The following is a 16,450-nucleotide window of genomic DNA, read 5'->3' on the forward strand; positions in this document are numbered from 1 at the left end:
ACTTACGGCAGAAAATTCTGTTGCATGGCGCAGGGTGGACTGTTAAGCATCCCCCATACTATCCCCTTTTCCTAACAACATCTGTCCAAATCTCTACCCTTTCCTGCAGAGGAAGGCATTTTCACGGTGACCCCAGACCCCAAAAACAAGGTCTACCTGAGGACCCCCAACTGGGACCGTGGCCTGCCTGCCCTCTCCTCTGTGTCTTGGAACATCAGTGTGCCTAGCAACCAGGTGGCTTGTCTGACCTTCTTCAAAGAGCGTTCTGGCGTGGTCTGCCAGTCGGGACGTGCATACATGATCATCCAGGAGCAGCAGACCCGGGCAGAGGAGATCTTCAGCCTGGAAGAGGAAGTGCTACCTAAGCCAAGTTTCCATCGTCACAGCTTCTGGGTTAACATCTCCAACTGCAGCCCCATGAATGGCAAGCAGCTAGATCTGCTCTTCTGGGTGACTCTCACCCCCAGGACTGTGGGTAAGGACTTTTCAGAGTCTCCCAGAGACGGTGAAGGAAAGGCAATTGGCATTTGAGGTGCAGGGAGCAAGTTTTGAAGGCAAGTCAAAACAAAAAAAAAAAAACCAAATTGAGTCCTGAGTATTGGTTTATCACTCAGCTGTCGTATAGCATTTGTTATTATTGTTCACACATTGACTGAGCAAGTGTGTTTTGACCTGGGCTTCTCAGGCTCAGTCACTCATGGATCTGCAGGCAGTACCGGTTGATTGCAAGACTTTGCTGATCTTGGCTATGTTCTGTTATTCACAAAAGTCCCAGCCAAAATCATCAGAAACAATTGAGGTTCTTGACTATCTGCTGCATAGCTGGCCCTGCTCAGATGCACAAGAGGCCAGAGGAAGCATGGAAGGAGCATGCACATCGCACCTCCTGCCACGTTCTCCTGACTCACCTGGATGCTTCTTGTCAGTTTGCTACCATTCTTCTCTCTTGACTCCATGATGTTTGGGAATTCTCACTCCTCTGTTCTTCACCTGTAGAGTAAAGGAATAGGAATCAGGGATTCAGTGATGAGGATTAAGATATGAGGACCTGGAAAGGAGAGAGGGAGAGAGCTGTAGTAAGAGACTGCTCATTTTTTCCCAGCCACCCAGACATGAATAATCACACAGAAACTTTATCAATTACAACACTGTTTGGCCAATGGCTCAGGCGTTATTTTTGGCTAACTCTTATATCTCATTTGTGTATCATCACGAGGCCGTGGTCTACCAGCGAGCATCTTTCTCCTTCTGTGGCTACATGGTGTCTCTTTGACTCCACCTGCTCGCTCTCGCGCTCTCTCTCTCTCTCTCTCTCTCTCTCTCTCTCTCTCTCTCTCTCTCTCTTCTTATTTCCCACCTGGCTTTACTCTGATAAGCCATTGGCCTAAACAGCCTTATTCATCAACCAATAAACACAACACATATACACAAGGACATCCGAGAGAGAGAGAGAGAGAGAGCTCGCCAAAAGCCACTACTAAGAACTCCCAACTCCGAGGTCGCCCCTTGGGCTTTCTTCCTCTCCTGCCTTCCTTCTGTGTCACCTATTTCTGTGTCCTGTGACTCTCAGCCTTTGTTTCTTGGTGAGCACGCCAGGAATCCTAAATTCCTGTCCACTGTGGATCCTGCTCAGCTCGGTGCTCTTCCATTGTGCAGTATGAGAAAGGACAGCTCAGAGGAAATGGCTTTGTCCTTCATTCTCAACGTCTGAGTCCCCGCTCTCCCCTCTGCTTCTTCTTCTGTAAGACAGCCTGGTTACCAGGGAACACACCTGGTGGAAGCCAAGAGTAGCCACCAGGTGGATAGTAGGTGACCTCCCCCCCCCCCACACTTTCATCTGTTTCATGTGCTATGTCCAAACTACTTCAAATTATATTGGCTTAGGCCAGTGGTTCTCAACCTGTGGGCCACAACTCCCACAGGGATCACATAATCAGAGATCCTGCATATCAGATATTTACATTATGATTTATAACAGTAGCAAAATTACAGTTATGAAGTAGAAACAAAATAATTTTATGGTTAGGGATCACCACAACATGAAGAGCTGTATTAAAATGTTCAACATTAAGAGGGTTTAGAACCACTGGCTTAGACATTAACTATTTTGTTTGTTCGTAACTATGGGTCAGAAGCTCCGACAATACTGGTTCATAAGCGTGCACCAAACAGCTCAAATGGAGTAGTTCAGCTGCAGACATGCATCCAGAGCCTTTGAGTTTTATATCCATGGAGACTCTGCGTGACTAGTATGGGCGGCCTCCACATAGACGTTTTATACATTGTCTGGTTTCCTCCCCAAGAAAGTGTACTAGCTGGCAGTTCTCCAAAGATCAGGTTCAGCACCTTTAATCCTAGCATTCAGGAGGCAGAGGCAGGCAGACCTGTGTGAATTTGAAGCCAGCCTGCTCTACAGAGTAAGTATACGAGAAACCCTGTCTCAAAGGGGGAAAAAAAGTGTTTCTGGCCAGGCAGTGGTGGTGCACACCTTTAATCCCAGCACTCAGGAGGCAGAAGCAAGCAGATCTCAGTGAGTCTGAGGCCAAACTGGTCTACTGAGGGAGTTCCAGGACAGCCAAGGATATACAGAGAAACCTTGTCTTGGAACCCCACCACACACAAAAAAAGATCAGGCTCAGAATGGACCCAGTCACCCTCAGTTCCTAGCCTCTGTTCAGAAGGGGAGAAGCTGGGGGCTGGAGATTTGTCAAGCTCTTCCCTATGCTAACCCTTTTGTTTCTTCCTCTGCCTTCCCGTCTCTGCTCGCAGATTTGGCTGCCATCATTGGTGCAGTAGGAGGCGGAGCCCTGTTGCTGTTTGCCCTCGTACTCATTGTCTGCTGTGTGAAAAAGAAGTAAGTGGACTCTCTCTAGCTGCTCTGATGCTTCCTTGGATCATACACACTGACTGGATGGATGGATGGATGGATGGATGGATGGATGGATGGATGGATGGGCGGGCGGATGGCTGGATGATGGATGTATGCATACGTGCATGGATTTAGACATGGTCTTATATATCCCTGGCTGACCTCGAATTCCTGACCCACTTCTACCTCCTTGAGCACTAAGATAAGATTACAGGCATGAGCCGGGCGGTGGTGGCGCACGCCTTTAATCCCAGCACTTGGGAGGCAGAGGCAGGCGGATCTCTGTGAGTTCGAGACCAGCCTGGTCTACAAGAGCTAGTTCCAGGACAGGTTCCAAAACCACAGAGAAACCCTGTCTCGAAAAACAAAAAAAAAAAAAAAAAAACAAAAAAAAAAAAAAAAAAAAAAAAAGATTACAGGCATGTGTCACCATACCCAGCTTTGTTCATGTCAATGATGTTAGCAAAAAGCTTCCTAGTTCCCTGAAAAGATCAATGTTAAATATTCTTACCAAGGGTGAATTACGGTTTCAGAGGGTGGGGAGGCATACCTGGTAAAATAAAACACACACACACATGCACACACACACGCATGCACATGCACGTGCGCTCCCAAGTAACATCCTGGTTCCAGTACAAGTCCCCTGTGTTTGCTTATTAAGGTGATGGTAGCGAGAGTGATCTGAGTGGGAACCACTGCCCTCTGCTGCCTGGAGGGAAAAGAAGCCTTTTTGCCCTAGCTTGTTCTGCTATAGTTTCTTAAACAAGCTGTCTGTTTTGTGTTCCTCTGGGGACTGAAGACCAGTGCCAAAGGTAGCCCTAGAGTTAAGAGGAAGCAGGACCTGGTTAACTGCCTCATCTCCTTTCCCTCAGGACAGCAGCTTCATTGCTGAAAAGGTAAATGACTTTTAAATAAAGTCTACTTTGACATCAGACGTCATCAACTCTCCTACGTCTGATAAAGATCCAAGAAGAGGTCTCCATTTACTTCTAGAAAGACAATGTTTTGGGAGTGTGAGTATGAGGTGTGTGTGGTACACACACGTGTCCTGGACATATTGCGGAGGCCAGAGGACAATATCAGGTGTCATTCTTCAAAATCAAGTTTTTTAATTTTTTTATAATTTTTATTACATTTTATTATTTGTGTACATGTGTGTGTGCACATGCGCATGCATGCTCACAGGCACGTGACACAACCCATGTTTGGTGGTCAGAGGACAGTATGTGAGACTTGGTTCTCAGTAGATGGAGTCTGCTTGTTCATTTTCTGACCGCCTAGATCCAAAATAATTACACAGAAACTATATATTAATTACAACACTGGCCAATAGCTTAGGCTTCTTATGAAGTAACTCTTACATCTTAAATTAACTCATTTCTATTAAGTTGTGTATCACCACATGGCTGTGGCCTACTGGTAAAGTTCCGTCCATTGTCTGTCTCCTTCACCAGCTACATGGTATCTCCCTGACTCTGCCTTCTTTTCTCCTCTATCTCTGCTTGGAATTCCCACCTTGTTCTATCTAGTCTGTGCTACCATAGGCCCAAAGCAGCTTCTTAAACATATTCACAGCGAACAGAGGGGAATCCCACACCAGTTCTCTCTTTCTACCATGTGAGTCCTGGGAATCAAACTCGTCCCTCACCTGGCCTGTTCAGCAGTGAGCCTGCCTGTCTCCTCCCCGGCACTGGGGTTTTACATGCATGACATCAAACCCAGCTTTTTTACACGAATGCTGGGGATCTGACCTCAGCCCTCATGCTTGCACAGCAGGCACTTTACCAACTATCTACTCAGTACCCCTTATTTTCAAGTTCACTATGGCTCTGGGAAATTTCCTGATGTCCAGTGGAACTGTCTTAAAGATGTTAAGGAATGCTGGGCTTCTGGTCTGAGAAGCTTTTTCCTGTGAAATGCACATTACTACATAGGAAAGGAAGAAACTTTCTGGTCTAGGGTACACAGCATGTCCCACTCAGGTGGGAGACATGCTTTTAACCCTGAGTCCCCAGGTGCCTAGTAGAGAGGAGGGATTTGGTTAAGAGGAAGAGTCCAGCCATCATACCTCCTCCAAACTCTTCCCGATTGACTAGACACTTGCAGTACAGGAAGTCTTTCTGTGGTCTCAGCTGCACAAGGCTGCTGTCTGATGGGCTTCTGTGAAGCCTGTGCCCCTTAGTTTTGTGTGTGTGTGTGTGTGTGTGTGTGTGTGTGTGTGCGCGCGCGCGACTGCGGGACCGCGCGCGCATGCATGCGGGGCAGGTTCTGCAAGGACAAGGGGAATTAGTGACGCTGAACTTGTTCCTGCTGTGGGTGCTTGCTGCGGGTCTCCTTGGCACTAGGACCCATGCATGTAACATACTGGGGATAAACCAGGGGCAAGACAGTCGTTTCTACGATTCATGGGTCGAGGGAAAAGCCAGGCACTGTGAGAACATGAGGGAGGGACATCTGCAGAGGCCTCATGCGAGAGTCCGGGGAGCTGGTCAATGCCAGATGGATTCTTACCTCAGGAAAGCACAGCCCAGGATTAGTGAGCTGCCAGACCTTGCATTTTGCAGACCATTATGCTAACTGGGCTGACCGCCTCCTTGAGTCAGCTATTGTCTAAGTCCTGGCTGCTTTGTTCACAGAAGGCAGAGCTGTGTGCCCAAGACAGATGTGCCAACAACTGTCCACATCTGAACACCAGAGAGCACCACACACCCAAATCCTGGATTTTTGTCTGTGCTCTTTTTCCCTTTTTTTTTTTTTTTTTTTTTTTGCTGTTGATATTGACAGGGACAGAGCCACTCAGCCAGTGATGAGCTGTTCTGACCTCAGCTCTAGCAGAAAATCGGCTGTTTGTACCCTCCTCTCCCCCTGAGTCGTGGATATTAACAGGAATTAGCTAATGAGTTTCGCTCTGTGCGAGGGAAGCAGCTGCATTAGTACAGGCTGGTACTGAGTGTTCTAGAAGGCTGACCTGGGCATGCTGAGCTGATGTGGTTTAGAAAGGCTTGTGTATCCCTATTACTGGGAAGGAAGGGAGATTACAAAGTATCTCCGTTGTTGGTTCTCCTGGAGTCTGTCAGAGTCCAAACACAATCATTTAAACCACCTCTTCCATTTATGATTCCTCAATTTCTGCCTTGGAAACCTGAGACAACGGCTATTTGCTAAGACAGTTTCAGTTCCAACTGCTGATAGGCTTCAGGGATTGAGTGAGAGATGTCACTCATCTGACACATTCTGTTGTTCGCCCTCTACAAACAGGAAGAAGGTCAACAAGGGCCCTGCTGTGGGTATCTACAATGGCAATGTCAATACCCAGGTGCCCCAGGCTCAAAAGTTCCCGAAAAGACGAAAGGACAATGACTCCCATGTATACGCCGTCATCGATGACACCATGGTGTATGGCCACCTGCTGCAAGACTCCGGTGGATCCTTCATCCAGCCGGAGGTGGACACCTACCGGCCCTTCCAGGGCCCCATGGGGGACTGCCCCCCCTCCCCACCCCCAGTATTCTCCAGGACCCCAACTGCAAAGTTCACTGCGGATGAGCCAGCCCCAAGTAGCCCTCCTGAGTCTGAGAGTGAACCGTACACGTTTTCACACCCCAGCAAGGGGGAGGTAGGTGTCAGGGAGACGGACATCCCCTTACTCAACACCCAGGGGCCAGTGGAGACAGAAGAATAATTGGGCCCCATTCCAAAGACTTTGCTGAGATGTGGCACCAGGCGTTGAGAAGTCCTAAACAACAGTCAGATGGCAGAGCAATCTACTGAAGGAAAAGTAGGTTTTGCAAGATGCCACCGACTCCTGATTTCCTGGTGGACTCCTTCCAGTGATGAGCAAATCATGGCTTCTGATGGGGATGCCAGCAACAGCTCAGGTTTCCTGAACTCAGGTTGTGTTGGGGCTGGCCACAGTGACAGAAGAGAGACATGGTCCACCCAGACGGTACCACAGTGACCCCTGGATTCTCAATGCTAAGCAGCAGAGACTTGGCAGATTCCCAGGAGCTGTGCTCGAGGTCTGCTCTCACTGGAGTGCTCTGGATGACAATGACAGTGTGCTTTTTTTTATTAGTAATAGTAGTAACAGTAGTAGTATTTATTTGGTGGTCCTTTATGTTTTAAAAAGTTGGATGTGGAGCTGGGGGTACAGCTCAGTTGGCAGAACGCTTGCCTGACATGCACAGGCTCTGGGCTCCATCCCCAGCACTGCATAGACCCAGGCATGGTGGCACACACCTGCAGTCCCAGCACCAGGGAAGTCGATGCATGGGGATCCGATTTGAAGGTCATTGCCCAGTGTGTTGGTCCACGTCAGACCCTCTTTTAAAAACAAACGAAGCTCCTGTTGATGTAGTGTAGTGGTTTGATCTCGTGCTGCCTGGTTTGGATGTCTGCATTTTGGTTTCTACACTAGACCTACCCAGCCAGAAGAGTGTGCATGTGTGTATTTTATTTGTTAAAGACTTCCCAGTCCTCTTTCACTGCACAGCTGCCCCCTGCAGAAATGACCCCCTTGTCCCCTACTCCTAGGAGTAAGAGAAATTTCCATGAGCTGTGCTGTGTGGTGTGTGGCTCTCTCGGCTGCAGCAATACTTCGACATTGAAACAAATTTTGAGAATAATTTGATCCTTTAAAGATATATAATTAAGCCAGGCAGTGGTGGCACACACCTTTAATCCCAGCACTCAGGAGGCAGAGGTGGGCGGATCTCTGTGAGTTCCAGGACAGCCTGGTCTACACAGAGAAACCTGTCTCGGAAAAAAAAAAAAAAAAAAAAAAAAAAATATATATATATATATATATGTATCTATATGCCTATCTATAGATGTAGATATATCTTTCCCTGTTGCCTCGTCTCTGACGCTATGTGCTTTGTCTGTAAACTGACTCTGAAAGGCAAAGAGCGGAGCTCCCATCACAGAGCGAGGAGAGAGCGAAAGTCCCTCCTGCTTTGATCTAGAGAGAAAGCCATGCTAGTATAGCTTAGCACACTACAGAGTTCAGGATCTCTGTCAAGCCTTCGAGAAATAAATGAGCTTCATAATGCCCAGGACGTGGACCTTGGAGAGGGTCTCATCATCTGGCCCATGACGCCTCTGAGACAGTGCACTCAGGGGATCTCCTGGAAGGTTTGAACTGAAGGACCTCTTGAGTTCTCTCCGGAAAGGAGGGTTCACTTTTTAATCATGTTCCAGGTGCTGCTCATGCATCTTTCCTCTAACTCCTACCCAGCTACCCAAGGTGCTCCACACCCTCCAGGAAGGGCAGGGGCAGCTGTGGCCCCTACCTTCACTTGGAGGCACCATGCTGGGGGGTGGCTCTCCACTGACTTCTGCCTTTCAAGTGCCCCTTGGGGAGATCACTCTCATGTGTTGGTTCTCACTGTGTGCAGCCCAGTGCCTTTCCACCTTGGCTCCTCTGCTGATCCAGCCTTTGCACCCATCGGCTGGTCCTGTGGCTACATATGGAAAGAAAAGGTTGGCTCTTCCTGGGGACAAGCCAGAGTCCATCAGCTGCAACCTCAGTGCAGGTTAGCTCTGCGTGCATACATGAAAATAATTTATTTAATGTAGAGACATTTTAGATAACATCTTATTCGTTTCCTATACTTTTTTTTAAAATAAAGATATACAAAATGAACGTGTATCCAGTAGTTTAATGCGGCTGCTGTTTGTGCCGTTTCCGTGGAGGTCCCCGGTTCACTGCGGTTTCTTTTGGCAGGCTCCACGTGGGCTAAGTGGCTTCCCGGCCCATTGTTCACCGAGGATTTTCTGGGCAGGCAGTCGGGCTTTGTGCCGTATCTCTTCCCTCTTCATTTGATGCCTTGCCCTGGGGGAAGCAAATATTTTTGTTTGAAATAAAAATGAGTCCCAGCCAGGCGTGGCAGTGCACACATGTAATCGCACACTAGGAGACTGAGGGAGAATTGTGAGTTAAGGCTAGCCTGGGCTACATAGGTTAAAAAAAAAAAAAGTCTTACATTCTGCCATCCATTTTGAGGTCTGTAGCAGTGAGTCAGGCCAGGGATGCAGTTTATTTTTTAAAGGCAAGGTCTCTCACGGAACATGGAACTCCCAGTTTAGCTAAACTAGTAACGCAATGTCATGTCTGCCCTGTGCTCTACACACTATGCCTGTACTACAGGAAGGTTTGCGAGTCGGGAAAGGGACCTGGAGATTGAAATTCATAGAGACACAGGTCACCCTTGAATTCCTCAACAATGCTCCCTTTATTGTGTTCCAAGGCAGCTTATATAGGGATCCTTAACTGCTAGCCACCCCAGCCAAACCCAGCAGAAACCATTCCCCTGCCATCAGGACCGCCTGAGGGTCTCGTGCTCAGAGCAGCTGCAAACACAGGAAAACAAGTTGTTTTGCTCAGAGCAGCTGCAAGCATAACACGTTGTTTACAGGAAATTCAGGGTCTGGGGGTCCACAGCCCCCAACAGGCAGTAAGCCTCAGGGATGCTCTGGTCACCACGGTGCCGAGATATATAGCCACATGTCACCGCCTGGCTTTTCCTTTTTAGATTGTTATGTGTATGAGTGGTTTTTCTAAATGTATGCATGTGTACCGGGTGCATATCTGGTGTCCGTGGAGGTTAGAAGAGGGTGTCAGATCCCCTGTAACTGACAGGTGGCTGCCAATTGTCGTGCGGGTGCTGGAAGATGGACAGGAGTCCTCATCAAGAACAGCAAGTGGGTTAACACTGAGACCTCTCTCTATCCCCATGCCCAGCTTCCGTTCAGGTACAAGGGATCCAAGCACAGATCCTTAAAATACACAGCAACCATTTTGCCAGCTGAGCTATCATCTTCCCAGTCCCAAGAGTTGGCATTTACCAAGAAGAGATTTTTTTTTTAATGATTTATTTATTATGTACAATGTTCTGTCTGCATGTATTCCTGCAGGCCAGAAGAGGGAGTCAGGTCCCATTACAGATGTTTGGGAGCCACCATGTGGTTTCCGGGGTATTGAACTCAGTTCCTCTGGAAGAACAGGCAATGCTCTTACGCTGAACCATCCTCCAACCCCATCAAGAAGAGATTTGTAAGCTGGGCATGGTGGCACATGCCTATAATCCAAGCACTGGGAAGGTGAAGACGGGGGATCCCTGTAGCTCACTGGCAAGCCTAAGACCTTGTCTCAAAAAATAGGAGACCCCTGAGGAAAGCCATCTGAACTATCTTCTGGCTTCCACATACATACATGAGCATATGCACCCACACATATATACATACCCCAGAAACTGAGCAGATGCCAATGCCATCACCTAGGACTCCCCAGCCTTTAAAAGCACAAGTCAAATAAACCTTCTTTACAAAATAACCATTCTCAGGCATTCTGTTAAAAGCCACAAGATAGACTAAGGCAGGTGGGTTTAGTTATCCCAAGCCAGCCTCGTATTTGGGTTATAGGACCTAAGTATTGGTGAGAGGCTACACAGAATATTAGAAATGGGTAAGAACAATATGTAAGAGCTAGCCAATAAGAAGCTGGAACTAGCCGGGCCAGGCAGTGTTTGAAAGAATACAGTTTCCGTGTAATTATTTCTGGGCATAAGCTAGCCATGCGGGCGGCCGGGTGCCTGGGATGCAGCCCCGCCGCTCCTATTTCAACAGAAAGTCAGGGACAATGGATTTTTATAGGGACAGAAAGGAGCCTGGGGGCAATGGGCAGGAAGACCATATGACCAGGATCTTTATCACCCTCTGACTGGAACATTTTGATTAACCTTGACTCCATGGGGTACTTTCCTAAACATTCAACCTATTACCAAGTGTTTGATTTGTGTTAGCTGATTCAGACCTAGATCCATTTTGATGTTAGTAGGATCTCACCAGGGTACTGGAGAGATGGCTCAGCAGTTAGGAGAACCACCTGCTCTTCCAAAGGTTCCAGCACCCACACGGTGGCTCACAACCATCTGTCATGAGATCTGGTGCCCTGTTGAGGAAGAGGCCTGGTCAGTCGTCCTCGTCAGCTTAGACCATGAAACCCAACATGGACAGGTTCAACAGAACCGCCTTGTGCAGGCTGCCCGTGCATGCTCCAGCATTGCCAGGGCATAAATTTCATTTTTTCAAATTTCAGGACATCACCAGAGATGCTGGATTTTATTGGTTATTTTAAAAGATTATCAGGTAATATCTTAATCATTTAGGTTTGGCTTTTCTCAGGAATTTAGAATGTGGAGAAAGGGAGGGATGGTCACAGGCCAAATCCTTGCAACCAGAAGGTGGGAGGCTGATGGGAGCCGCCCACTTGCTGCATCAACCCTGGTGGTGGTGAAGGCTTCCTCTCCACACATCACTACAAGGTACCGTGAGAAAGCATTTCAGAGCTGCCTGTCTGTCAACCCCAGTAACTCAGCACTCCTGGAGGCCTCAGTTCTGAGAGCTGTGGAGCCAAGCAGATGCCTTAGAAACAAGAGCCATGAAACTGAGAGCTGACTGCTCCATTTCTTTTGCTTGTATGGCTTACTATACATATGTTACTACTGGGTTCAAAGCAAAATATAAAGTTGTCAAAGAAATATGACGTGGCCAGGTGTGGAGACACACGCCTTTGATCCCAGGACTCAGGAGGCAGAGGCAGGCAGATCTCTGTGAGCTCGAGGCCAGCCTGGTCTACAGAGTGAGTTCCAGGACAACCAGGGCAGATGCAGAGAAACCCCATCTCTAAAAAACACAAAAAAAAAGGAGAAAGAAAAGTAAGAATTCATTTCCACTCCAGACACCAGAGAGCTGCAAAAGGAATGACACCTGGCTGACTTCTTGCTTGGGCCCCTGAGTAGATGTTTATTTGAAGAAAACCGGTAAACTGTTAAGATGGCTAATTTTGTCTTAACTTTACCTAGCTGTTAAGGTATCCAGACCTTGCTGAGGGTAAGTGCTGTGGCTGTGTGGATATTGAAGAACTCACAGGGAAGGCAGGTAAGGTTGTACATGACAGTCGTTCCGGGATTTGGGAGTTAGGGCAGAAGTTCAAATCCAGGTTACATAAAACCCCATTTTTTAAAAAAGGAAGAACTCACAAGGATAAGGAGCAAGTTATCTCTTTCCCCTAACCCACAGAAATCACAGGAAGCTCATGTTCCAGGGAGAAGTGTTCCAGTATCTCACCACCTCCACTGGTTTCTTCAGTCTCTTCGTGGCCACCACCTCTTCTGTCATCTTAAGGTTTTGATTTATGACCTTTGTTCCTGAACAAATTTGACTTCCCAAGAGGGGGCGTTCAAAGTCAGAACAAGCTCCTGACCAAGAAGTAAATTTCTCATTTAGCTCACAGTTATTCATCCCTTCATCCTGTCAGGCAGTGAATCATTTACCGAGTGCTAACTGGGCCCTGGAGATAGAGCAGTAAGCTTGCTTCAGGCTTCTCATAGAGCTGAAAATTGGAAGAAGCAGTAACAAAAAGCAAATTGATAGGTAATGCAATGTATTATGTAAGTGTTGTAAAGCAGAAGCTGGGGTGAGAGAAAAGTTGGGAAAATCTCTCTGAGGAACGGTAATCAAATAAACCTGCATGGCGTCCAGTTCCCTAGGGAACAAGCCCGGATTACCGAGAGCCAAGAATCACAGTGGTCCTGAGAGGAAAACAGCAAAGCAGAGGGCTGGGCCCAGCTCAGGAGAAAAGACATAGCATTCTTGAATCTGACACAGAGGACTGTAAATTCCAGCCTAGGACACATAGAGAGTTCCAGGCCAGCTTGGATTACACAGGAGGTCCCTATTCTTCGAAATAAATAGCAAAAGTTGGCAAAAGTAAGTAAGTAAATAAAAAATAAGAAATAAGAACAAACATCTCACTGTGAGAATAGACAGATGGCCAAAAAATTAAAAAGCACCAAATACCAACTCCGGTGGCTCACATCTGTAAGTGCACAGCACTTGAGAGGCTGAGGCAAAAGGATCATTAAAAGTTCAAGACCAGCTTGGGCTACATAGAACATTCCAGACCAATCTGGAACATATCCCCTCCCCCACAAAAAAAATCAAACAAGCAACAAAAAGCATACCAACAGTAGCCAGGCCTGTTGCTACAGGTCTGTAATCCCAGGTACTTGTGTGTAAGATGAGGCAGGAGGATCACAAATTCAAAGCAAAAGCATGGCTCCTAGCTCAGAGGTAAAGCACTTGCCTTCCACACGCCAAATTCTACATTCAGCCCCCAGTTAATAAACAAAGGTGGAAAGAGATGGCTCTGTGATTAAGAGCACCAGCTGCTTTGCAAAAGACCAGAGCTGTTTTTGGAAGCACCTGGTCGGGTGGCTCACAACTGCCTGGGACTCCAGGGGATCTGGTGCCCTCTCCTGGCCTCCACAAGCATCTGCACCCACATGCTCATACCCATCAAAGGCAGACACATATATGCATGATTTAAAATAAAATCTTAAAGAAAGAAAAAAGCCGGGCAGTGGTGGTGCATGCTTTTAATCCCAGCATTCGGGAGGTAGAGGCAGGCGGGTGTCTCTGAGTTTGAGGTCAGCGTGGTCCACAAGAGCTAGTTCCAGGACAGGCTCTAAAGCTACAGAGAAACCTATTTCAAAAAACCAATAAATAAATAAAACAAAATAAACAACACAAATTTTGCTATTAGCTAACATTACCCTTAATTTTATGTACTTAAAGAAGAGTAAACATCTAAAGTCAAAAGGCATGTTGAACATTTATCTCACGACCAAACTGTCCATTTTACTGATGGTCTCTCAGGCCCTGCTGAGGAGAAGAACTGGGAAGCGGGGTCTGTAGCGGAGATTGCTCCCCATCTCCTCACATCTGCTCCAATGGCAACTCAGTCACACTGTAATTACCACCTCTTTGACAAACATGGCCAAACAGAAATTCCCAATAATGAAGATAAAACTGCCCTGTGCCTCTAGAGTCCAATCCCTTCTAGTATTCAATTAGGTTACTTTAAATAACCGAGATATTGATCGATAACAAAGTCTCCCTGAGATAATAAAGCCTTTGTTTTTTTTGTGTTTAAATAAAAAAAAAAGTTTTATTTACGTCCTCCAAGCCAGGGACATTGATTTTTAAGATGAAAAATTGCACTTTTGCTACAATTGCTGCCAGTGTGGATTTCCTGAGCAAACTTTACCTTCAGCTCCTTGCCAAGGCCTGAGCCATAATTGAACACGGCATCGCAGCTGCTTTGGTTTGCGTGAGGAGCTTTATTGTTAGTAGCAATAAAGCAAGGGGCATTTTTCTTCTGGGCGTCTAATTTAATCCAGTTATTTCCAGTCGCTCTTCTTGAATACCCATGGTGTGCAGCCCCCCCCCAAGCTATAGGCTAGTGACAGAGAAGTTGCCATATAACATGATGTGGAGGAAGCATACAGGCGCAGGGTGGGCAGGAGGGGAACCGCCAGCAAGGTAGTAACAATTACTCATGCACTTGCCAAGAATGACCCACAGGTAAGGCTGATTACATTCCACTAACTACTTTCCTTGAGCTGTTAATGAGGTTGGTAAGGAACAAGAAGCAATCAACATTGCTTGTTTTGTTTTTGCAGGGCTGTGGGGAGAACTCAGAACCTCCTAAAAGCCTGGCAAACACTTTACCAACTGGGCTACATCCCCAGTATAACAGGTTGTGCAATGTTAGAGTCGTGTTACAGAAACACCATCCCAAATCAGCTAGCTCACTCAGAAGACCATGACTGTGAAGAGCCACCATGATCACAGCGGCTCTTACAAAAGAAAGCATTTAACTGGGGCTTCCTAGGATAACCAATCAGCACCCATTGTTTGCTGAGTGGACACTTAGACACGGGTCATCCTATGCGTTGAAGGCTGTCGGCAGAGACCCCGACCTCTGTCTGCCCAAGCTCCGGTTGGGACAGCTATATTGTTTGAAAGCATGGCCAATGTGATCTGTGGTCCCGAATCTCCCCTAATGAGAACCACTGAGGTTGAAGGACTCCTGAAGTGGACATGATGAAGATTTCAGTTCTGTCCTTAATGTTTATTTTCAGGAAAGCATGTTCCCACACTAAAACTCAGGGTGTCTAATGAAGGTTCTCATGGCTCTCTCCTATCAGCTGGGCAGTGGTGGCACATGCCTTTAATCCCAGAAACCTGGAGGCAAAGGCAGAGCTCCTCTGAGTTGGAGGGCTGTCTGCAAAGCAAGTGCTAGAGAAAACCCACTTTGTATGATCTCTTATCCAGGAGCAGGAGGCCCTGTCAACCCATCCCTTGGGAAGCAGACATAGGAGGACTATAAGTTAAAGTCTACCATGGGTGACACAAAGAGTCTTGCCTCGAAAAAATAAAAGTAAAAATAAACAGTCCCACCCCCCATAAATTCATTCATTGCTCATGATGTATGCTTCCCCCTCCCTCTTCACAGCCGCTTCCTTTCAGAAATCTCCCTTTCACCTGACCCCAGCTCAGCATCTGCCTCTAGCAGGTCCTGAACAGATTCAGTGATTAAAGAACCTTGTACCAGCTAGGCAGTGGTGGCCCACACCTTTAATCCCAGCACTCAGGATGCAGAGGCAGGTGGATCTCTGTGAGTTTAAGGCCAGCCTGGTGTACAAGAGCTAGTTCTAGGATAGGCTCTAAAGCTACAGAGAAACCCTATCTCGAAAAACTAAGAAAAGGGAAGAAAAGGAAGGAAGGAAGGAAGGAAGGAAGGAAGGAAGGAAGGAAGGAAGGAAGGAAGGAAGGAAGGAAGAGAAAGAACCTTGTACCAGGCGGGTTGGAGAGATGGTTCGGCAGTTAAGAGCAGGACTGCTCTTCCAGAGGACCTGGGTTTAATTCCCATTACCTACCTAGCAACTCACAACTCTTTGTAACTCCAAGGTCTGACAGCATCACATAGACATACATGCTGGCAAAACACCAATGCAAATAATAAGTTATCGAAAGAAAGAAAGAAAGAAAGAAAGAAAGAAAGAAAGAAAGAAAGAAAGAAAGAAACTTGTACCAGGATTGGCAAGATCTGCAGTTTAAGGCACTTGCTGCGGAGCCTGTGATTTGAGGACGATCCCTAGAAACACACATAGTGGACAAAGAGAATTGAGTCTAAAAGTTTGTCTTCTAATCTTCACATAGGTGCTGCGGTGCATGCTCACAGCCCCACACCTTCCCACAGATTAATAATAAATTAAAAATTTTAAATTGATTAAAAAACAAAAACTTGAACCACTGACTCAAGAAACGTAAGTCCTTTGAGGCCAGCCTGGTCTACAAACGAGTTCCAGGGGAAAGAAAAAAAAATAAAAATATATATATATATAGTTGATGTTTAAACAGCAAAACACTTTGGGGACCAGGGTGAAAAAAGCCTTGCTTGCTTCCCTGTCTCCTCCAGCACCTCCACCTCTGCCACCTCTGACTCTTGCATGTTGTGTCCCAGTCCACAAGAGCATCAGCTCTCAAAGAACGGGGGACACTGTGAACATCAGAGCCTTACACGGACAGAGAAAGCCTGGATTCCAACTCTGCCCACTTGGTCCTCAGATGGTATCCGGCATGCAGAAGACAGCATTGCCTGGATCTCCTGTGAGGTCGGGGTGGATCACAAGGGTGGGTGGACATGGGTGTTGGGAAGATGTCCTTCTCCCC

The 16,450-nt window shown here is 47.0% G+C and overlaps 1 protein-coding gene across 2 annotated transcripts in view; it reads left to right on the forward strand.

The window, feature by feature from the left end:
• Cdcp1 (CUB domain containing protein 1) overlaps positions 1-8,513 on the forward strand; it is a 39,439-nt gene extending 30,926 nt beyond the window's left edge. For both annotated transcript variants that reach the window (XM_050141677.1, XM_050141676.1), the window contains exons 7-9: positions 110-475; positions 2,770-2,854; positions 6,128-8,513. In XM_050141677.1, coding sequence (XP_049997634.1) covers positions 110-475; positions 2,770-2,854; positions 6,128-6,551 — 875 coding nt within the window. In that variant the 3' untranslated portion in view covers positions 6,552-8,513. The remainder of the gene's footprint in view (positions 1-109; positions 476-2,769; positions 2,855-6,127) is intronic.
• Positions 8,514-16,450: the final 7,937 nt, after the last annotated feature.

The sequence above is a fragment of the Alexandromys fortis genome, unplaced genomic scaffold (assembly GCF_014885135.2).
Source record: "Alexandromys fortis isolate MF-2015 unplaced genomic scaffold, M_Fortis_MF-2015_v1.1 scaffold_44, whole genome shotgun sequence".
NCBI classification, from domain to species: Eukaryota; Metazoa; Chordata; class Mammalia; order Rodentia; family Cricetidae; genus Alexandromys; species Alexandromys fortis.